At 63.2% G+C, this 22,922-nt stretch overlaps 1 protein-coding gene across 1 annotated transcript; it reads right to left on the bottom strand.

Annotated features, from left to right (window-relative positions):
- Window positions 1–1,691: 1,691 nt before the first annotated feature.
- On the bottom strand, window positions 1,692–13,266 carry LIN28A (lin-28 homolog A). The gene is made up of 4 exons (XM_032202404.1): window positions 13,236–13,266; window positions 12,283–12,461; window positions 3,007–3,191; window positions 1,692–1,905 (listed from the first exon to the last, which is right to left on the bottom strand). The coding sequence occupies exons 1-4, from the start codon at window positions 13,264–13,266 to the stop codon at window positions 1,692–1,694; spliced, it is 609 nt and encodes a 202-aa protein (XP_032058295.1).
- Between the last annotated feature and the right edge of the window lie 9,656 nt (window positions 13,267–22,922).

Genomic DNA, 22,922 nt, shown 5'->3' on the forward strand with positions numbered 1-22,922 from the left:
CCGTGCCAGAACTTGGCACCAGGTCCCTTGTCCCAGCGGGTCCCAGTTTGAGGACGAGCGAGGGCAGGGAGTCAGGACAACGCTCGGTCTCTCAACACCCTCCCTGGCTGCTGTCAGCTCTCACCACATTGCCCTGGGACCCCCACCCTGGCTTTCTGGTCCCCAGCCCCATGTCACCAGCATACCGGGAGCCTGTGTGACGTCCCAGCCTGCGGGTGACAAGGGGGACTCTGGCACGGGGCAGACAGGAGCGTTCCCATCGGGATGGCAGGGAGGGGGATGTAAACAGGAGAGGGAAGTGGAGGACAGTCCTCAAAAGCCACCAGGCTGGGAGAAAATCTGGAGTTGGGGAGCCAACACGGGCTCTAGCAGCTGCTCCCTGCCCCTGCACTGCCTGGCTTCTCCATCCCTGCGCACAGATCGACAGACCCCAAATTCCTCCTCAGTCGAGCAGGGAAGGGAAAGAGACTATTAAAATACAGTTAAAAAGAAAACAAAACCCAAACATACCAAAAAAAAAAATAAAACACAACCAAAAAGCTCAACAACACGTCGAGTCCACCTAGCGAACATCCAGTGAGGTAGATCTACGCTTCCAATACAAACTTTGTCACATCTTTGTGCTGTTAGAAAAAACCCTCCTCTCTGTCCAGCACGGGGCTACAGAGGCATTTTATCCCTGAGATTGCTCGAATACCTGAGAATAAGTTGCAGGAATTAGGTCCTTTCTCTCTCTCTCTCTCTCTTTTTTTTTTTTTTCCTTTTTCTTTTTCTTAAAGATTAAAATATACAAAAATACAAAAACCAGAATATTTATATTAAAAAAAAAAAAAAAAAACTAAAACAAAGACGACAAACAAACCCAAAGATACGTCATCCACGCACATCCTAGTGCAGCTTTCACTTGGCGTTGGCTTCGGCACGGGCGGGGGGCGGCCAGCTCCGGGAGAATAAAATTATAAAATTCATTGTCACCGGGGCCAATAAATAAAGGCAAGGCCGGGGGGCGGCGGGGAGGGACGAGGGCAGCCGCTGACACCCTGGTCCCCTTTTCCCTCTGTCCCTGGGCAGGCTGAGCCCAGGGGCCATCGGTTTCTGGCACACAGCACGGGCAGGAGGAGCATTTCTGCCCTGCGTGGGTTTGCTCCACATGGAAGAGCCGACGTGCGGGAGCCCCGGCTGGGTTGTGTTTCCCCGAGGGAAACACCACCAGCAAAACCCCGGCAGCTGGCTTAAGCCCTTGCAGCCCTCGCAGCCTTCCTGCTGCCCAGCTCCGGGGTTCGGAAGCGGGGAGACCTGCGAGCGAGGAGCTGGGGGAGCCGCGGGGCCGGCCCGTGGGTGTCCCCCAGCTCTGCCGCCCTCGTCCCTCCCTCCTCCGGGCACGGGGCAGGGGGAGCAGGGAGCCGCGAGAGCCTCCCTGAGATGCTGCCTCTCTGCTCCTCCTCCCCGGAGACCCTCCTGCCCGGCTTCGTGGAGAATAAAGACGAATCAAACCTGTTCCTTTTTCCCTGCAAGAGGTGCGCCGAGCGCTCCCCCCACCATTTTTGGAGCCACCCCAATTAAAAGCGGGCTGCGGGGAGGAAAAGGGGCTGCCGCCTCCCCTCCCCGCTCCCTCCTCCCGGCCCCCGTGGCCGCCCGTTGCCTTGCCAAAGCCTCTCCGTCCCGGTGGTAGCCCCCGCCGCCTCCTGCCATCATTCCCGGGTTTCGGGGAGCAGGGGCGAGCTGTGCATGTCCTCCTCCTCTCGGAAGTAGGCAGGCTTTCCCTGCGAGCTGGGGGACTGCTGCGCTTTCGCCGGGCAGTTGGCGACCATGTGGCTGATGCTCTGGCAGAAGTGGCATTTCTTGGGCTGCGGCGGGAGCTTGCACTCTTTGGCGTGGTGGTCCAGCCCGCCGCAGTTGTAGCATCTGCGAGGGGAGGAGAGAGATTCGAGGGGGAGAAACAAAAGAGAGAGGGGGTCGCCGCCGCCCCGAGGGAGGTGGTGGCCCCGGGTTTGCTCCCCCGGTGGGTTTGGAGCTGGCCCAGTGGTGCTGCTGGTACCCAGGAGATGGCAGCAAACCCACGTGCCAAAAATGAGTGTGTGGGGACAAAAACAGGGACACTGGGGGCACACACCTCTCCATCTTGACCGCGGTTACGGATCCTGTGTCTACAAATCCTGCTTTTTGGGTTGCCGCCAGCCTGCACAGTGCAAGCCACCAGCATTTAGAACAGCAGGAACAAGCAGCCACATGGCCGGAGGCCCCAGCTGGGAGGACAGATACAGGGACCGTGGCCACCAGCATGGGGACAGCCCCAAGGGCGGCTTGTCCGAGGCCGTGCCATCGTAGCACGCATCCCCAGGTACCCCCTTCATGCACAAGCAAGGTGGGGAGCGGGAGCTGCCTCGTGCCCGTTCCTCATCCTGCATCATTTTAGGATGGCCACGACCATTTGCTCCTCGCTTCTCCTCCCCAGTTCCTTCCCAACCGATTGGAAAACCCAAACTTTGGGCGAACAGCCGGGAAAGAGGGCAGCATCACTGGACCTCGCCCCGGGGCCTCGATCCTCAGCGTGGGAGACGCTGCCGGGACGTCCGGCCACATCCTTCCCCCAGGGAAGGGTTTTTCTTAGGGAAAATTACCCCTGCCCGGCTCGGCCGGCCGCAGCTCCCGCGCACAAGGGGAGCATCAGCCCGGGGTGTCCCCGACCTCTGCCCTCTCCCCTCGGCTTCTCTGCCCTTTCCCCACCAAGCTGCATCTGCCGCTCATTAAGCGCAGGAGGAAGCCGCTGTCCCAGAGGAAGGGGCTGCTGCCCACCCCGTGCCCTGCTGCCCCCCGGCTCCGCTCGCCTGCCCGAAGCAGGCAGGATGGGGCCGCCCCAGCCTGGCTCACACCCAAGCATGGGGCAGCCTCCTGGGGACAACGGGGACATGAGGGGGACGCTGAGCACATAGCCCGGCTCCAGGCACCTCCTGGCACCCGCAGGGCTCTGAAGCAGCCCCGGATCAGGCCCCGGCCGCCCCTTACCGATCTCCTTTCGATCTGCGTTTCTGGAGGCTCTTGCCCTTGGGTCTCCTCTCGCTGCCGATGCAGAAGACGCCCCCCGGGCCGGTCACCCGGATGGACTCCAAACCTTTGGATGACTTCTTGAAGGTGAACTCAACAGCTTCGCCCTCCTTCAGGCTGCGGAAGCCCTCCATGTGGAGCTTGCTCTGGGGGCAGGAGAGGACAGGAATCAGCACCAAACCAAGGCACCCCAATCCCCGGCACACCCCAAGCCCCACCCCGCAGCACCAGGGCTGCTGATGCCCCCTGTGCCTGCACCCAAGGGTGCAGACACCAGGGACTGAGCTCAATCGTGCACCTTCATCTGTTGGTTGATGCGGGGCTGAGGCACGCAGCCAAGCTGTGATCATTGATCAACAAAATAGGGTCAGCAGAGCCAGCTCTGACCCTAATTTCAGCGGGGTGTGCTGCAAAACACTGTCTGTCCGTGCTGCAGCCCCATTTTCCCCCCCATCCTGCACTGCCCATTGCAAGCTCCCGATGCCACGGGCTGGGGATGCTCGTGCGGAGCTGCAAAACTGCCTTTTAAAAAGACAAAAGGACCTGGAGGCTTTGCACGTGCAGCCCTTCTCGCCTCCCCACGGAGAGGCAGAACCAGGGGGACACGGCCCGAGCCCCCTGCACACATGCCCGCACCAAGTCCAGGAGGTTTTGCCCCAAATCGTGGCTGAACCACAGAGGATGCAACATGGGGGTAGGAATTGGGGCCCTAAGGGCAGCATCTGCTGGTCCCTGCCTGCTCCCTTCCCGGAACAATAAGGAGCTTTTCTCCGGGGCCCAAAGGCTGCAGTTGCCCACCGTGATGTGCCAGGGCTGCTACCAAAAATCTGAGTCTCCCCTGGCCTTAGCTCACCCCAGCTCTGCGCCGCTTTTGCCTGAGCATCCTTCAAAAGCTGCCGGGCTGGAGGGTGACCCCAAATGCAGCAGCTCCCTGCGGCTCCAGCCCTTTAAAAGCAATTAAGCAGCCATTTGGCCCCAGCTCAGCACCACCGGGGGCATCTCCCGGCCCTGGGGGTCAGCGCACTGAAAACAAACGAGTTTGGAGAGACACAGGCTGTGAGAGGATGGAAAAATCCTCTCTGCTTTCCCCAAGCCCTGTCCATTTCAGGACACCTTCACGGGGAGCTGGGCCAGGCGATGTGCCCAGCACCTCCTGCCCTCCCTCTTGATCCCGGGCGGCCGTCGGAGCAGAGGTTTGGCTCAGCTTCGTTAGCGGAGCCTTAACGAGAGCAAAGAGTTAAGGGGGATTTGCTGGCGGAGGGAGGAGCAGCTCCAGCCTGGCCGGGCTGGGATTCCCGGCAGAGCCCGACGCCTGCGCGGCTGCGTGAAGCTGGGGACGCTGCTTTTATGAATGGAGCATCTCCCATTCATGGGCTGCCCCGTTCCCATCACGTGGCCCCCCCCCGTGCTTCCCGCAGGGATCCTCTGCGGACACGCTGCCCATCCCAGCCCCGCCGCCTTCCCTCTCTCCCTCCTCCTCCTCCTCTTCACCCTGCAAAAATGCCCAGGACCCGCGTGGAGACACCCCACAGGAGAGCAGGGAGGGAGGAGATGGAGCCGTTGGGGTTTCAGGGTGTTTTTTTTCTGGTGGGATCGTGGAGGATGCGCGAGCATCTGTGGGCACGTGCAAGTGAAAGTGCAGCAGAGCTTGAGAAGCTGCTCCTCCTTCCCCCTTTTCCTTTCCCAAACCTCTTGGGGGGGGGTTTCCCCACACTGGTCCCTACCAGCACGTCCCGGAGGCTGGCTCCATCTGGGACAGAGCCCATGGGGCTGGGGTGGGCCAGGACACCCTGGGACAGCTCACCAGAAACCTCTGCTTCCTTCCACTGCCAAAACAGCCAAAATTTAACCTACGGGGTCCCTGATGAGGACACACTGGGACACGCACCACTCCCCAGTCCCAGCCTGGCCCCCATGGTGCCCCAAATCACCAGGAGAATGCTGAGCATCACCGGGAGGATGCTGAGCACCTCCCCAGCACCAGCTCCGACACGAGGCAGCCTCCAGTGGGGTGTTTACAGCCGCGGCCCCAGCCCAGCTGTGTTTACACTGCCGGCGATGAAAACTCGCAGGCACTCGGCCCCGTGCTCTGGGACAAAGCTAAACCGCAGCAGGGGGGGACCCTGGCACCATTCCCTGGGGGCTGCTGCACCCCTGGGTGCTGGGATCCCGCTCCTCACCCCTCCCACTCCGAGCACCCACCCCGCTCCCTGCCATCGCCCCGCTTTGGAGGGACCGAAGAAGAGGAGGAGGAGGAGGAGGAGGAGGAGGAGGAGGAGGAGGAGGAGGAGGAGGGCCGGGGCAGAAGCTGCCGCAACATGATGGGGAAGCGATTTATTTTCCAGCAGCGGGCGAGGATGACAACCGCCTCCTCGGCCCCCGGCCCCCTCCGCCAAAAGGCCAAAGGAAACGCCCTCTCCCCGGGGAAGAAGGGGGGCAGCGACCGGGGCGCCCCAGCTCTCCCCCCGCCGCGGCCTTTTGAAGTGAGCTGCGAGTGGCTGGTGGTCCCTGCGCATCCCCCTGCCCCCTTCCCAAAACACACACATTGCTGGCATTCCTCTGTTATCAGATAGGTAATCAAACTGCAGCCCATTGAATTAGCTGCATACCTCCTGCATCTGAAAGGAAGGGGCCCAGAGCCCCCCGGCCCACACCACACACAAAGCGGGAGCCTTCCCAGGCCTCCACACACACACACACACACACACACACACACACACACACACCCTCCCCAAAAAATAAAGAGGGGAAGGGGGGGGGGGGCTCGGAGCGAGCCGGGGATGCTGGCGAGGGGGAGCGCAGGGGAGGGCTTGGGCTGGGAGCCACCGGGGCCGGCCAGCGAGAACAAAGGGCCGGCGGCGGCCGAGCTCACGCCGGCCAAATTCCAGGAGTTCCAGGCCACGGCGGGGGGAGGAAGGGTGGCCGGCATGGACGCGGCCCCACTGACCCCCATCGCTGGCCACGGGGGCTGGAAGCCCCGGTGCTGCGCCGCGGTTGCCCCCGTGCCCGCAGCAGCGCCGGGTCCCGCACCCCACGGGTTGGTCTCGGGGAGATGGTTTGGGGGCAGGGGGTGTAGGACGACCCCGTGCTCTTGCTTACAAAGCATTGACAATAAAATCGTGTTTTAAGGCATATTTCACGGGGATCTCGCTTGTCATCATTAGGGCCCAGAGTTAACCAGAGGGGCGAGAAGCAGCAGCGGTGCCGGCGCTGCCCGACCCAGCTCCCCGTGGTGCCAAGTGACCCCACAGCCCCCCCCCACAGGCCCTTCACCCCTCCCCACCCATCCCGCACCCCGCTGGCATTTCCCACAGACAAAGACCCAGCACATGAGCGGCCGAGCGCTGCCCACCGCCCCAGCACACCCCCGCAGACCCCAACTTCACCCACTCCCCCTCCCCACCTGCACGTGGGCACCTTCCTCCCTCCTCTCCCTCCCCTCCCACGACCCCCCCAGTGGCAGCCCCATCATTAACGCCGCTTCCCCTTGGGGCTGGAGCACCCCAACCCCAAAAAAGCTCCGCTTTTTGCCCCCCTCCCCAACCCCGCTGGGTGCTGGAGGGGCTCGGCCGGCCCCGGGGTCACCATTGTCCCCGCGGCCGCCCCAGCGCGACACAAGGGGACGTTTATTCCAGCCGGCCCCGGCCACTCAATCAAACCATCTTTGTGTCCGGAGGGGCCTCGGGCGGCTGCGGCACCTCGCCCTTATCTGCGCGGGGGAATCGCCGCGCTTTCAACTCAAATCTCTGGGAAAAGGAGCTGGGTTTGGGGTGATGCCTTCAGAGCGGCTCCGGGACCGCGAGCGCGGCACCGAGCGGTGCCAGGGGATGGCCGGGCTGTGCTCTGAGCTGGCTGTGGGGTTTCGGACAGTCCGTGCCTCAGTTTCCCCCTCTCCTTCTGGAAAGACCTCCTGGTATCCAGCACACAGAGCCTGGATCCCGCAGCGGGGGCACCGCACCCTACAGGCTGTGCCCACCTCGGTGCCTGTTTTAGGATCGGGCTCAACGCAGCCCCAAGTCCCACGGGGCTCAGGCTCAGCACAGAGCAGCCCCTTCCTCACTCCCCCCTGAGGAACAAGAGGGCATGCAGAGGGCTCCCACTCGCCCAGTTTGGGCTAACACTCGCCCAGTTTGGGCTGGCACGGCATTAATTCCTGCCCAGCTCCATTGGCTCGATGGCCCCAATGGGACGGGGCAGCCTCAGCCCAGCCTGGGAGCAGTTTTGGGAACATTGTGGCCAGGCTGGGCTCTGCCAGCGGGGCACCAGGGAACGTGGACGGCATCCACAGCCCAGGCAGGATCCATCCCCTGAGCAAAGCCCTTTCGCCCTTCCCAAATTGCCCTTTCCCAGCGCTGCTGGACGGAGCTCAGCGACCCTACTGAGGCTGTTTTGGGGCTCACACGCAGGAATCGGAGCAGGAATCACCTCCTGCTGCCCAGCCCTCGGTGCAGACATCGGGGCAGATGCTCAGCCTGGCAGGAGGTGGTGGTGCAGGGGGAGATGCCAGCAGGACCCCACCGCAGGGAGCCCAGGGGATTTCACCGAAACCCTACTGGGGATTTTCCAGGCTTTCCCTCCTGCAATCCGGAGCAAATCCCTCAAAGATATATATATATTTTTTCTAATTCAAGTAAAACCAAAATAAAGCCACGTTCCTGCCAAAATAGCCACGCATTCCCTTAATTTTCCACCGTAAACAAGCAAAATTAAACACCAGATTAATTCTGGGGGGGGGAAAAAAATCACCCACTGGGGGTCTAAGACATCCGTTGCCTGCCCTAAATCCACCCCCTCAGCTCTCTCCGTTGGGTTTTTACCTGCCCCCAGGTTGCCAAACCTTGCATGCTTCCCAGGCAGGCACCTGGTGCTGTGAGGGGGCCAGCACCAGCACCAGCTAATTAGGATCAGCTGCTGCATCTTAATTTCATACTCCCGTATTAAAGCGGGGACACGTCCAGGAGCGGCAGCACCCCTTCCTTCGGCGGGGTCAGCTTTGTCCTGGTTATTTTTAGGAGCAAATAAACGGGGAAAAGGAAAAAAACAGAGCTTGGAGCAGCAGGGGAAGGGGCTGGCGAAGACCCCGGCTCCATCCTGACCCTCCCCAGCTCCGCGCCAGTGCCTTAGAGAATGGGAGAAATCCCATTCATTTGGGCCATTTTATCTCGGAGACCATTTAAGGGTGTTTTCTCTCCCTGCCCGTCACCCTGGGGGCTCGAGAGAGCTGGGGATGGGGGAAGGGATGTGCCTGCAGCCATCAGTTAATCTTTAGACAGAGACAGGAGGCTTTTTTTGTGTGCAACTTGAGGGAGTTTCAGGGCAGGAATAAAGCCGCTCTCTTTCACCGCTCGCCATCGGGCACCGCGTTCCCAGGAATTCCCCTTCCCAGGACGCGCCGCGATTGTACCCAGCGGTTATTGAAATAAAATAAATAAAAATTAAAATAAAAATGAATTAAATCAAACCATTGCTCTTGCCTCCCCTCCCCCCCTGAAAGCGGAGAGGCCAAAGTGCATCGCTGCCCCCCCGGGGAGCCCTTCCCGAGGGGACTCGGTAAATCCCCCCCCTGCTCCCGCAGCCACCCACGCCGGCACCCCGGGACGCCCACCCACGGCCGGGGGGAGCCCAGCCCCACGCAGAGGCAGGAGCACCACGCACCCGAGTGGGAAAAAATGGGATTTTTCACACCAACCCCACGGGCATCGCCGCCCCGATGCGCTGACTTAGGCAGGAGCCCGCTCCTGGGGGAGAAATGCCCCGTGTGCCCCCCACCTCTGCGCTCGCTCAGGGATGGAGCTGCCTCCAAACACGTGTTTTTGTTAAAATTTCTCATCTCATCACCTCCCGGCCATGCTTGGGGACACGGCAGCAGCCCTCATCCCTCTCCAACCCATCCCCTGTGCAGCCGTGTGGGGTCAGAGCCCCTCTGCCCCCCTCTGTGGGGCTCCCGGGGCCGGGAGCCCCCTCCCCGTGCCGGCACGCAGCCAGCTGGCCCCATACAGGCAGGGCAGGAGGGACACGTCCTGGATGTGTCCCCCCACGGACACGCGGGACCAAGGCACCGAGATGCCAGAAAACAAAAATCCCTGTGGACCCCCAGGTCCCAGCTGCAGCCAGCAGCTCTCCTTGCTGAAAATCATAGAGCAAAAAGCCCCAATTCCATCACTTTTAGCAAGAATTTAGACCTGTTGGGTTGGAGAAACGCGCTGAGATGCGGAGCCGGGATGCAGGGACAGGGTGAGGCTGCTCCAGGAGCAGCGAGGTCCCCATGGGCCAGGCAGCCCCATCCCCTCCTGTCTCTGCCAGGGCTATGGGACCAATTTGGGGGATGGGTTGTGCTCTCTCTGCTGCTCCAGCCAGCAGGCATCGAGCCTTGGGGATGTCGGAAAGGGGCACACGCATTTCCCCTTCTTCCTTTTTCCAGGTTTGCCTTCCCCAGCAGCCCGGCTCTCCCCTAAGCGATGCCCGGAGCAGCAGCGTGAGCCCGTCCCACATCCCTGGGGAAAACCGCTGCAAATTTGGGGTCTTCACCAACACCAGCTGGATTTCTGCCACCTGGTGACCCCCAGCCCATCACGGGCACCGCTCAGCCCTCGGCATCCCCGGGACGACCTGCTCTGCTCCGCTCCTCCGGGCTTCATCTCCCCACAGCCCCCAAATGAATCCATCTCCAGTGTCCAGGGGAGGCATTTTAACCCAAATGCCTCATTTTTAGCTCACAATGAGAGGGAAAGGCAGCCCTGGAGGAGCCCTGTTAGTCTCCTGTCCTGCAGAGATTTTAATCTCTTTGTGATCAGATAAAGGGGGAGAGAGATGGAGACGCGCTCCCCGCGGAGAAGGGCCATTCAGACCTGGTTCCTGTAATAAAGTGATTTAATAGATCTAAAGAGGCCAATTCCCTTCTTTCTCCCACAATTACTTCCTGTGGGTCATCATTCACATATGTAAATGAAGAGGGGAAGGAGCGGGGGTTATCGGGGAGCAGGAGGGGGGGGCTCTGGGTGCTAAACCCCAGTGGCCGCTTTGGGGCACCTCGCACGGTGCCGGGCACAGCACCCCGAGCATCCCCCGCTGGGGCCGGGGTCTGGCTTTTGCCCTTTGGGTCCTGACCCCCTCCCCGGGGCGCGGAGCCACCTCTGGTCCCTCTCCCCAGGTGCCGAGGAGGGGTCGGGGCGACCCCACAGCTTCGCTTCACGGGATCAGCGACCTTGTGCCGAGAGCGAGCGGGGTGGGAATCGGGGTGGAATCGGGGTGGGAATCGGAGGGTGCTCAGGGCACTACCCCAGCCCCAACCCGCCTCAGTCCCATGGGATGCGAAGCCCACGGTGTCACGAACATCCCGGGTGGGACCCACACACCATCCTCAGGCAGTGCCTTGCCTCTCCCCTTCCCAAAATCACCCCATGCCCCGTGCTCGCTGCGTTTCCCAAATGCCCCAAACCCCGCGCGGGGCTCCTGGCAAACGGGACGCCGGGAGGTCTCCCCTCTCCCTGGGATCTGTGGCAGAGCCACCCGGCTAATTCTCTCCTTTCCTACAGGAACGAGAGTGAGAGCAATCAGGAAACCAGACTGTCTGGGGGCAATAAAACCCGGGGAGAGCGGAGGGAGGCTCGCCCCCACCCGCACGGTCCCGCTGCACCGCATTGACATGCAAAGACCCATTTGCTGCCCCTGGGGAGCACCCGGTGCTCGGCTCAGCTTTCCCCTGCTGATTTTGGAGCCCTCACCCCCAAATCTGGTTGTTTGTTTTTTTGGGGGGGATTTGGCTCCTACAAAGGCAGCTTCACCATGCTGCTGCCGAAGGAAGAGGGATTTGGTTCTCCCTTGTTCCTCTGCTTGCCTGGGCACGGCTGGGAGCCCCTTGGAGACCCCAAATCCCTGGACGAGCCCTGCTGGGATGAGGCACAGCCCCGGAGCTCAGCCCCACACCTGGGCTGCCCAGCAGCCCGCAGGATGGACCCCGTTTTTGTGGGATTTGTGCCCGTTGTCAGCACCGGGCACTGGAGCCGGCTCTTCCAGGGGCTCCCCAGAGCCGGCGTTCAAGGCACCACCGCGCTGCCCCCATCCCCGTCCTGCTCCCGGCTGTACGCACAAAAACACACAAGTTTGCTCCCAAAACACCACATTTCCTACACTCCCACTGCTTCCCAGCCCCACCAGCTGCTGTTTTCCCCATCAGAGCAGGGACCTGGTGCAGGGCACACTCAGCACCCAGCCCCATTTCCAAGCACGCTGAGCCCCGTAACCCCTTCCCGGCGTTGCCCCATAGCCCCAGTTCAGGCACCAGCTCCAAGCCCATTTCCCCAGCCCCTATATCAGGGTCCCCCCACACACAGCAGCTCCGTCCCCCTCCAGCAAGGCAGCTTGGAGCAGCCACAGCCCCAAAACTGCGATTCCCCTCGCTGCAGGATCACCAACGGGATACGCGCGGGGCTTCCCCGCTCGGCAAGGTGCGCGGGTTAAATCCGGACACGAGCCCGCCGCTACCCTACAGGACCCACAGGGCCGTGGATGTGCCCCTAAATGGCTTTGTGCCGGCCCCAGCAGGACCAGGCACAGCCCCAGGGTAGTGGGGCACGTTTCGGGCAGGACTTTTGTCCCCCAAAACACAGCACAAGGACCGAGCGCGGGTCACCGAGTTGCAGCTAGGTTTGGTTCTCCAGTTCCCAGGGACAGCATCCTGGGGGCCCACAGAGAGATAATTCCCCCCCCACGCTCAAAGGATGAGCTGGGGAGAGCCCCATCCAGCATTCCTGCCTGGCACAGGGGTCCCAGGACCCCACAGCCAGGGGAAAGGCAGCTCTTTCCCCTTTCCCCCCACGGGGTGAGCAGCAGCCCTGCCCCAGCACCTCCCGTGCACCCCCTTTTCATTCGGGCGGGCACCTGCTCCCCCGGCCCCTCTCCAAGCTCCACCGAGCTCCCCAGTGAACCATGATGAGAAAATGAAATCGCTCCGGGATCAGCTTACGGGGCTGGTCCCCGGAGAGGGCCGGGGGCTGCGGGGGGCACGGGGCTGTGCCTGCCCTTCGCTGCCCTCCTCTCCCTGGGGAAACGAGCCCGGGGGCACCCCGGCTCCCCGGGGACACCTCCCTAAAATTGGGGATAGCAACAAAAATCCCTTTTCGGGCAGCACGGGGGGCTCAATCCTGCACAGCATCCCCCCGGCGGGGTGTTGGGGCTGCACCCCTTTTGCTCCCCACCCCAGGGTCCCACGCAGGGGCCGGGCTCGCCGCCACGTACCTGGTGCACGAAGACGTCGACGGGCGAGTCCAGCGTCGCGCCGCCCTTGGCGGTCATGGAGAGGAAGCCGAAACCCATGCGGACGTTGAACCACTTGCAGATGCCGGAGCCGTGCAGAGGTTGGGACTCGTTTTCGGCCTTGGGAGAGTCTCCGGTCGTCTCCTCACCCGGCTTCGCACCTGGGGAGAGACCCACACCGAGCACCTGAGCCGGGGCTGGGGGAGCGCTGGGTGCCCCCAAACGCCGCCCAGGCCCCGCAGCCACCCAGGGAAAGAGCAGCAGGAGCCCCAGGTTGGATCCCGCAGGCTGGAAAAGGCAAAAAAAATAATAATAATAAAAAAAATATGATACAGCTCCTTTCCCCCAAACGCAGCGACCGGCTCAGCCTCCACGTGTGTGCGGGACCGCGCCGGGTGCCGGGGGAAGCAAAGGGAGCCGCTGCCGGCGTGAGCGGTGTGGGAGCCCAAAATCCAGCCCCCTCTCAAAAATGTTTAAAAAACAAAACAAGGAAAAAAAAATTAAAAAGCCAAAACGAAAAAAATAATTAAAAATAAACAAAACCCATGCAAAACTGGGAAAAATTCCCCCGAAACACCAGCTCGCCCCCCAGCCCGGCGAGCCACGCCGGGGAAAGTCTTTCACCCCGCTGCACCCCTGCTCCCAGCTGACCCCCCCCGCCCCCCTCCAGCCCCGAGCTCATCCTGGGGCTGGGGGGGTGGCAAAAATCTTTCTAAAAATCCCCCAAAATCCCCCAAATCCCCAAAGCTCTGCAGCGGGAGCGTGGCCACGCTCGGCCCCGCTTGGCCGCCGGGGTCGAGCGGGGCTCAGCAGGTCGGGTTTGGGGGGGGGGGTCCCTCGCCCACCCCCTTCACCCCCCCTCCCCGGCCGGGCTCTGTCGCCGTTATTAATAATCGCGGAGGCGAGGAAGGGCTGCGACAATAATATAACTTAACCTGCAAACTGCTGGTTGGAAACAGACCCCATCCCGACCCTGGCTTGCAAATTCCGAGTTGTGGCTGTTACCGCCTCCTCCCTCCTCCTCCTCCTCCTCGGCCAGCTTTGAGGGTAGCGGCCCAGCCAAAAAAAAAAAAAAAAAAAAAGAAAAAAAAGGAGAAAAAAAAAGAAAAAAAAAAAACACAACCCAAAAAAAAAAAAAAAAAAAGCCCGGCTTAGACCCCGACAGGAGGGAGCCGGGAGAGGTTTGACTCCATCTTCACTCCAACAATAGGGGTGGGAGGGAGCGGGAGGGTTTTTTTTTCAAAGGCTCCCAAATTCTCGCAGACAATAGCGGCCCCCGCCCCCCCCCCCGGGACCCACCCGCGGGGCTGGGGGGCGCCGGGCCCCGCTGGTCCAGCCCGCCCCCACGTGATCCTAATTTCCTAATTAACCCCCCGGTAATAGCGACACATTCCGGGAGGGATTTGGGAACTTAGGGGTGTGGGGTGGGGGGGTTGAGGACCCCCCCCCCCATCCTATTTAGGGGCGAGGCCACCTGTCAAAGGGGGGGGTGATGTGACCCATTTGGGGGGCAGGACCCCCGTACCCCACTTGGGGGGGGGAAAAAACACGCGTGGGGGGGAGCGGGCACGGGGCTGAGCCCCCCGGAGGGGTTTTTAGGGCTGGGGGGGGGGGCAGCAATGAGGTTTTTCCAGGACACCCCCACCTCAACCTTGCGCCCCCTCCACCCACGCGTGTCCGGGGTGGGTGGGTGGGGTGGGGTGGGGGGGGGGGCGAGGGGGAGGCCGCTTGCCCCAGAGCCCTGGGGAGTGGGGTTGAGGCCGGGGGGGGGGGCGGAGGCCGGGACAAAGGGCGAGTGCCCGCGGCCCCCCCCCCAGCCTCCATTTCCGGCCGCTGCCCGCAGCCTCCTCTCCCCTCCCGGCAGGGGCACAGCGCCCCCCCCCGCGTGGTGCGAGCCCTGCGTGGGGGTCACCCCCTCCCCGACCCCCCCCCCCCCCAGTGTCCGGCTGTTTGTGCCCCAACTCCTTGTGCCCCCCCCCGAGCCTCCTGGAGAGCCCCAGGAGCCGCCTCGACCCCGCTCCGCGCCCCCCCCCTCACCCACCCCCACTCGGGGTTCGGTCCCGAGTGGGGTCGCGGAGCCGGGGGGAGGCTCCGAGGGGAGGTGGGCAGCGGGGAGGGGGTCCTGGGGGGGGTCGCAGCGAGGAGGGGAGGGGGCAAACCCCCTTGAGCCCCCCCCCGGTGAAATCTCGCGTGGGGGAGCCCCGCGTGGGGGGCGCCGGCAGCGGCGCTGGAGCCGGAGCTGGAGCTGGCCGCGGTGCTGAACGGCGCCTGTCCAGGGTGCTGCGCCGCAGCCTTCCTCCGCCTCCTCCTCTTCCTCCCCCTCCTCCTCCTCTTCTTCGTCCCCCTTCTCCTGCTCTTCATCTTCTTCCTCCTCTTCATCATCTTTTTCTTCCTCCTTCTCTTCGTCATCTTCCTCCCCTTCCTCCTCCTCTTCATTATCTTCTTCTTCTCCCTCCTTCCCCTTCATCTTCTTCTTCCTCCATCCTCTTCTTCCTCCCCACACTCTTCCTCCTCCTCCTCTTCATCTTCTCCTTCCTCCTCTTCTTTCTTCACATCCTCTTCCTCCTCTTCTTCTATCCCCTCTTCTTCCTCCTCCTCCCCCTCCTCTTCTTCCTCTTCTTCATCCTCCCTCTCCTCCTCTCCCTCCTCATCATCATCGTCCTCCTTTTTCTCTTCTTCCTCCTCTTCTATTTCCTCCCACTCCTCCTCTTCTTTTTTCTTCTCCTCTCCTCCTCCTCCTCCTCTCCCCAGCGCTCCCAGTAGCCCCCCGTTCCCCCATCCCCATGAAGCCAACCAACCCCCCCGGGCTCCCACCAGTGGCTTTGGGGGACGGAGGAGGAAGAAGAGGAGGAGGAGGAGGAGGAGGAGGAGGAGGAGGCTGGTTTTCCTCCTGCACCCGAGGGCAGCTGAGCCTTCGGGAGGACGTGGCCAGGCCTGGGGCAGAGCTGTCCCTGTGCAGAGCAGAGCCCATCGGGGTGCTCCCTCTCCCAGTATGACCAGCTTGCCATACTGGGGACGGACTGGCCATCCCCCCAAAGCCCTCTCTGCCTGCCCTCAGGGGTGACCACGTCCTGCACCCATCCCCGCTCTCCGTCCCAGCCCAGTTTGGGTGCCCCCCATTTCCACTCCCATCCCCGGCTCCCCACCGAAATCCAAGCGAGGATTCACGGGGGGGGGACCCACGAGCGCACGGGGAAGGGGGACACCACTTTGGGGGGGCCCTAAAGACCCCCCTAAATCCCATCCCAGCCAGAAAAGGTGCCGGGAGCTTTCAGCAGGTAGCGACCAAAGCCGGGTGTCCCCCCCCCAGCCGGGACCGGGCCGGGGGCGCCGGGCAGCGTCTGGCACCCTCTCCTGGCCGGCCGCAGCTCCTGTCCCTTCTGCCTCCTTTCCCTTCTCGGCACGGGGGGATAATTTGGCTGGGGGTGTACGGAGAGAAAGGAGAAAAAAAAGAGAAAAAAAAGGAAAAAAAAAAAAAAGGAAAGGAAAAGAAGAAGGAAAAAGTAAAGAGGGAATAAAGAAGGAAAAAATAAAGAGAGAATAAAAGAAGGAAAAAGTAAAGGGAGAATAAAAGAAGGAAAAATAAAGGGAGAATAAAAGAAGGAAAAAGTAAAGGGAGAATAAAAGAAGGAAAAAAATAAAGAAGGATCAAAGAAAGAAAAACAAAAAAAGAACTGGGGGAGACTTTTCCACCTCTCCTTTCCTCCCCGCTCACCTCTCCTTCCAGCCCCTCTCCGTCCACACCAGCGGGATGTGGGGATGTGGGGAGGGGACAGCCGCCTGCCCACGCGTTTTGCTCCCAAATTCTGTCCCATCGCACCTGGAGGACACAAAGGAAAGCCCCCGAGCTGCCCCAGCCTGCCCAGGGGATGAGGGGCACCTCCAACCCAATGTGTCCGTGATGTTTCTCCGGGCTGGGGCCAAGATGTGCAGAGCAGCCCTGAGAAATGTCCCTGTCCCTTCTGTCCCTGGAGGGGACACCCAGGTGCCAGCACGGCCTGGGGATGGGACACATCGGGGACATCCCAGGGCAGACCCAGCAGGAGGTGGGCAGAGGTTCGGGACCAGCTCTTGGGGGAAGGACGCAGCGAGGCATCAGCACTCGCTGTCTCCAAACCAAATCCTTCCGAAAATAACCCAGCACCGTGCACCAGCCCCCCCCCGGGCTGATGGCAGGACTGTCACCCCCCAGCGCCACTTTCCTATCAGTGCTTAGGCTCAGCACCACTTCTCAGCGACCCCAAATTTCTGCCCGTCCTCGGTGACTTCCCCCAAATGACAGCCCCACGGGGGGCGACCCAACCTTGCTTCCCCCAGCCCCAGCGACGCAGCGGCGACGTCCCAGCCCTGTCATATTTCTGTGTGTGGTGTATTTGTTGGTTTTTTGTTTTTTTTTTGGGGGGGGGCTGCTGAATGTGAACTGGAAGGGGACTCCTTCCTGTTCTTTCAGAGCTGGCCGCTGCGCCTGGCTCCGCTTCACGGGGCTTGCCGGCAAAGCGGCCGCTTTCACAAATAATGGCTTCATTAGATTGAAAGAAGTGGACAGTGACCTCTCCGAAATGGACTTTCTGACCCCTGCTGACCTCTGGCCCCGGCTCTGACAGCCGGTAAATCTTCCCCCCTCGCCGCACGGCCGGGGCGAGGGACGGCAGCGCCAGGCACCGCGGTGCCGCCGGTGCCACCCGGGTCCTGCCCCGGTCCCCGGCCCCGCTGGATGAGACCCTGGGGCTGTGCGAGGCACGGCGGTGGCAGAGGTGGGGACTGGTGTCCTCTGGGTGCCGAAACCAGCTCGGTGGCTGGCCCCAGAAAATTGCATTTCCAAGGGCTGTGGCTCCGGTGCCATCTCCCAGCATCACCGTCCGCCCGTGGGGACGCTCAGCCTGGCTCAGCAGCATCCCCGGAGGCCACGCTGCCATGACCAAACCTCCTCCTCCTCCTCCTCCCAACCTCCTGGTGGGGAAACTGAGGCACGAGGGGACACCTCAGGAGCCCCAAGGCTGGCACTTGGCCCCATGGGCACGGTCCCATCACCGCCTGCCTGCCCGCACGCCGCTGACCTTTGGCTATGGAGCGATCAATAACGGAGCCACGGCGCTGCTCCTCCCCCTCTCCTGTCCCCACACCTCGTCCCGGGGCCTCTAATGAGCCCGGGGGCTCTAACGAGGCCAGCAGTGATTGAGGGACCCTCGGGTACCTCCCCTGGGTGGGGACACCCCGAGACACAGGTGTGCTCCCGAGGATGCCCTAACGAGGCGTCCCCTTCCCCAAACCCCAAAATGCTCCCCCGGCAGCGGCGTGGCTCAACCAAGGGAGGAGGAGAGGGTGTTTGGGGTGTCCCGTGGGGTGCTGCCCGGTGCCACAGGTCCCTGCTGTTTGGGTGGGGTGGGAGGGGTGCAGGGAAGGGTCCTGGGTTGGGGTGAGGGGGGTGCTGAGGCCTGGCAGCTCCTCGGTGCTCCCCCAGCTCCCCCGATCGATCGGCTGCCGAGCAGGGATTGATCAGGATTGATCGGCCCCATACATGTTCCTGCTCTCTGATAAAGGGAAATCAATAGCTGCAGGAGATCCTCCCCCAGCGTGGCCTCCCCAGAGGCAGAGCCCTCCAGCACGATGCTGCTTGCAACCCCGTCCTTGCCCCCTAAACCCTCCCACTCTCCCCAAAGCCTTGCTTCCCCCAAAACCATCCGTGCCTCAGTTTCCCTACCCGTACATTGGGATTTGTGCTCAGGTTCTTCCCCTGGGTGCTCCCTTTAGGGAGAAACCCCCCTCCAGGCACCTTTACAGGGATGAACTCGGGGTGGGGGCTTTATCCCCACACCCCTGGGTGCCCCCAGGGCCCTGAGGACACCACGGGGTGTCCCCATCCCTGCGTGTCACCGCAGAGACCCCACATCCTCACTGCACCCATGGGTGCCGCTCTCCCAGCTGGATGCTGCTCGGCAGCCAGCTCCTGAAGCTTTTTCTTATAAAAACCACCATTTATTTTGAACCCCAAAGTGAGAAAGGGCAAGGAAGGGCTGGGGGGGGGGGGTTCCGAAAGGCACCTGCTGGGGGGGAGGATGCGGGGGCTTCCCGCTGCGGTCGGTGCGCGCTCCCCCTGTCCTCCCCAAATCCCTCCTTCCCCCCTGGCATCACTCAGACGCTCTCAATGCACCCAAAAACCCCCAAAGCTGCAGCCAGGCACCCACCCTGGGCACCCCGTTCCCCCCTAGCACCCCCTCACCCCCACCCTGGGCGCCCCATCCTTTGCCCAGCACCCTGCCAGCAGCCAGCTCCAGGGGAAGCACTTTTTGGGGGAAGCAAGGGGAAGATAAAAGCACCCGAGAGCAAAACGACTCCACCACAGCTGCCCACAGAGCCTGGGCAGGGATGGGAGAGGTGCTGGGGGGGCTGCAGCCCCCACGTCCCCTCCCCAGGGACCGCTCCATCCCGTCCTGGAGACACCTCATTTTTCTCCTCCTCCTCTTCCTCCTCGCCTCTCCTCATTTGGACACGGTGTGGTCGGGGTCCCTGCGCTGTCCCAACCCACGGGGACACCCCCTGCACCCCCCCTACCCCTCCTGCCCCTCCTGCAGGTCTCTCCAGCTCCAGATCATGGCTTTTTTGTTGTTTTTGGGGGTTCAGACCCAGCTCGTGGGGGCAGCACGGGTGCAGGGCGGGTGACGGGCACCACGGAGCTGGGTGGCACACGCCTGTGCTTGCCAAGCTTTGCCATCCCCAGCCTGCGTGGCAAATACAAGTTTTAGGCTTGGCCACTGCCTTGGGGTTGGTTACCCCAAATATAAGCACTTTGGGGGGGAAAATAGGGTCTGGTTTCCCTTCTGAGGACAGGGGGAGCAGGGCAGGGCTCAGAGCCAAGCCGAGGGCCCCGCCGTGCCCGCACGCTCCCAGCCCTGGCTCCGTTCCCCGCCAGAGCCCCGGTTCACGCCTGGCAGCTCTGCATTTGGCTTTACCCCCCCCAAAAAAAAGCCACATTTTGCCCCGGCGGTGGCTTTTTCTGGACTCTGGGGTCAGCACAGCAGCAACCGGCCCCATTTACCCCTTGCTGGGCTCAGTGGAGCCATTTAGGGCACAGATTTTCCCCCAGGACACCGGCACCACCCCCTCACTGTGCCCTGGGTCCCAGTTTGGGCACCGGGTGCTGGGGAGCACCCACGGGGAGGGGACGCACGGTGGCCACGTGCCCCATTGTGGCCTGTCTGATCCGGGGCTGTGCCTTTGTGCCACAAATTCCCCTTTCCATGGGAAAAGCTTTCATTTCTCAGCCCCCTCCATCGCCGGCGCACCCCGAGCTCCGTGGTGCCTGTGGGGACGTGGCTCTGCCCATCCTCACCCTCTGCGGGGCTGGGGACGTTATTAGGGCATGATTCCTGTGTTTTTATTCAGTAAAAATCCCTGCCATCGGATCCGGCCTGCAGGTCCCTGGGGCCTTGTTTGCTCTCCAGATAACCGGGCTGAGCTCCCGCGGCGCCGCGGCCCCAGCCTGGGTGCGCCAACCTTTGGTCCCGGCACCCCCCTGTGCCGGAGACCCCATTCCCAGGCTGGACCCCGTGCTGGGGCTTTGCTCCGGGGGTTTCACAACCCCATCCCGAGGCTGCAGCAGGGACAGACAGGGCAGAGTCCGACCGGCATCGGCGAAGGTGGAAGGAGGACGGCAGAGCCACGAGCTCCTGGGGCCCATTTGGACCCCAAAACTCCTGGCCAAGGTGCAGTGGGACCGGGGAGCTCCCACTGGAGCCGGGTTGTGGCTGCGTGCACCGAGCTGGAGGTGGCCGAGCGGCTCCCTGGGCGGTGGCCAGGAGCATTGGCCCCGGGGCGAGGCTGGCACGGCTCGGCAGGGCACCCGCGGGTGCTGGGGCGGAGCGGGAGGGGCAGGGCGAGGACCCAGGGCGGGTGCTGGCTCTGCAACAGCCCTGAGCCCTTCCAGGAAAGGGCCTCGCGCCCGTGCCCTGGGCCAGGACTCCTGCGGTGGCCCAGGGCCACCGTGACCACTGCTGTGTCCCCGGGGCCAGCGCTCGGCCCCTGGGGCCCTGCGGGATGTGCGAGGCCGGTGTGGCACGGGGACGGTGGCCTGGCTTGGTGGCAGCAGTGGCACAGCCACGGTGGCCACGCAGCCTCCCCTGGCCCTCTGCGTGTTGTGGGCAGCCACGGCGCGGTGCGAGCTGGCCGGAGCTGGCAACTAACTCAGCTGTGATGGTGGCCACGGGCCCCCAGAGCACCACAACACCGCGTTGGGACCCCGGCGGTGGCACTGAGGGGGTCCTGGCGCTCGGAGGCATCCAGAAGGCAGGAGGCACAGGAGGCACGGAGCCCTGGGGGAGTTTGTCAGGGGCAGGGTCGGTGTTGTAGGGGATCCGGGGGGGTCCCCGCCAGCCCGGGCGGGCCGGTCTCCCCGCCGGCGCTGCTGAGTCGAAGGCAGGAGAGGAGCAGGGTGCTGGGGAACCAGCCTGACCGGCTCCCCGGCTGTCAGCACCTGAGGAATGCCAAACCTCCGCTCGCCAGGGCTGGGTGCTCGGCGAGGGCTGGGTGCTCGCCGGGTGACTCTGCCGGTCCGCCCAGCCGCGGCGTGCCGGTGCAAGGAGCAGCACCCCGAGCCCCACACGGCGCCCTCGGCACGGCCAGCCCGGCGCCCGGCAGGACCCTCGGCCAGCAGGTAGGTGGGGGGGAAGATTTAGGGCCCGTGGGTGCTGCCGGGGCGGGTGGAGGTGGTGGGAAGGGCGGCGGTGCCGTGCCGGGAGCGGGAGGGCACCTGCTGCCAGCGGGACCGCGCTCGGAGCCGTGCCCAAGCGTGGCACAAGTGAGATCCTGGCTGAGCTGGGGATGGGGTCAGGGGCTGAGTCCCTCTCAGCTCCAACCCCTTCAGGGGTTTAACCCCGCTCAAATCACATCACTGGACCCACCGGGGACAAACCGGGGCTCACCCACCTCCAGGAGCCCTGTGGCTGAGGGTCAGGGGGGCTTTGGCCGCCCCCATCCCCTCCTCTCCGCAGGGCTCGTGGCTGGGGGCTGCCGGACGCCTCTGCACCGGGCAGCGGGGGAAATGGAAATCGCCCTGCCCTAATTATTAACCCCAATCTGAGCAGCAGCCGCCCAAACCAAAGTCCTGATTTTCCTGAAGGTGGCAGGGCCGCGCTCACCCACAGCCCTCGGGTGCATCGCGCCGTGTCCGCGGGCCCCGCTTTCTCTGTGGCCACCGGCTGGAAGAGCTGGCCGCAGGTCGCTGCCACCCGCCAGCCGCTGCCCTCACCATTTTTGCCTTTTAAATGGGGTGCTCGGAGCCCCGGCCTGGCTGCCTCGAGCCCCTGCGGAGTGCCAGGAGCTGAGAAATGAGCCGAGCGGCTTCCCCTGGGTGGGACGGGGTGATTAATTGGTCGTGCCAGGTGCCCGTTGCGACAATACGGCTGGGTTTCGGCACGGCGTGTCCCGGCGTGCCAAACGGCCCGGCTGGGTGGCCGCATCCTGCACCTGCCTCCATCCACGGTGCTGGTGCCGGGCTCGTCCCCAGCACCGCTGGCACCCCGGGTGTCGCCGGGCGCCGGATCCTGCTGCGGGCGCGGGGTGCGGAGGGCTGGGAGACGCTGACCTGGAGATCTTTGGAAATCCTGCTCGGGGCAAGAGTCAGCCGTGGTGCTGAGTCAGAGCCTCCCAGCACCCCGCTGTCCCCATCCCTGTGCCACCTGGGGCCATGGGCACGGCGGGGATGGCTCAGCACCGCCGGTGATTGATTGAGAAACCGGGGCTGAAGCAAGCTGGGGGTGAAAACAGGAGCCAGGCGGCGCGGTGACGCCACCACGACAAAGAGGGGTCCGTGTCCTCGTGTCCCCGTGTTCCCCCCTTTGTCACAGCCAGGAACAGGAGTGTCCCCAGCCCCGGGGTCCCAGGGTGACCCTGTGGTCGTGGTGCTGGGGCTCCCTTCCAGCCTAAAGCCCCTCGTGGTCCCCAGCACGTCTCCACCGGTCCCTTTTCCACCTGGGATTTGCGGTGGCCCTGCGGGTCCGGATCCGGCCGTGGCTTTGCTGCTGCAGGTGCGTGACCCTGCCCGGGCTCATCCCAGCCTCCAGCCGTGCTCCCTGTCCCAGACGAGGGCTCCTCGCCTCCTGGAAAATGACACCAACCCTTCCTATCTCTACTGGAAAGACCTGCCGGGCCGGGGCGCGTGAGACGCAGAGGGCGCGTGGCGGGCAGGCAGGAGGGGCAGGCAGCTCCCCTGCCCTCCCCTGCCCTGCCCAGGCACCCCCAAAATGTCCTGGTGGAGGCAGTGGGGCACAAAGGGAACCAGCCCTGGGTACTCCAGGATGAGGCCGTCCCCACAGTGGGGAACCCCCAGTGCTGACCCCAAGGATGGGGGACTCCTCCCCAAGGAAATCTCAGGTCCCAGCCTGGAAAACTCATCCTGGGGAGGTTTTCCCCCAACCCTAGCCTGAAAAAGCCCAAATTTGGCCTCTCCCTGGGCAGTGCCCAAACCCCTGACCCTCCCGCAGCCCCCGCAACCTTGCCGGGCTGGTGACCCTGGAGCAGCTCGTAACTGGGAGATGCCGAGATGCTGCCACGCTTCCGGCTCACTCACACGCAGCTGCTTCGTCAGCTGCTTTCCATATCCCAAACACAGCAATAAAACCCTTCTG

The sequence above is a fragment of the Aythya fuligula genome, chromosome 23, assembly GCF_009819795.1.
Source record: "Aythya fuligula isolate bAytFul2 chromosome 23, bAytFul2.pri, whole genome shotgun sequence".
NCBI lineage: Eukaryota > Metazoa > Chordata > Aves > Anseriformes > Anatidae > Aythya > Aythya fuligula.

Excerpts from the sequence above, each read along its gene's own strand:
- LIN28A (XM_032202404.1), bottom strand. The coding sequence starts at position 13,266 with ATGGGGTCTGTTTCCAACCAGCAGTTTGCAG. Across the intron at positions 12,462-13,235 it reads TTCCAACCAGCAGTTTGCAG|GTGCGAAGCCGGGTGAGGAG; the intron begins GTTAAGTTATAT and ends GTCTCTCCCCAG. Across the intron at positions 1,906-3,006 it reads CGCAGATCGAAAGGAGATCG|ATGCTACAACTGCGGCGGGC; the intron begins GTAAGGGGCGGC and ends CTCCCCTCGCAG.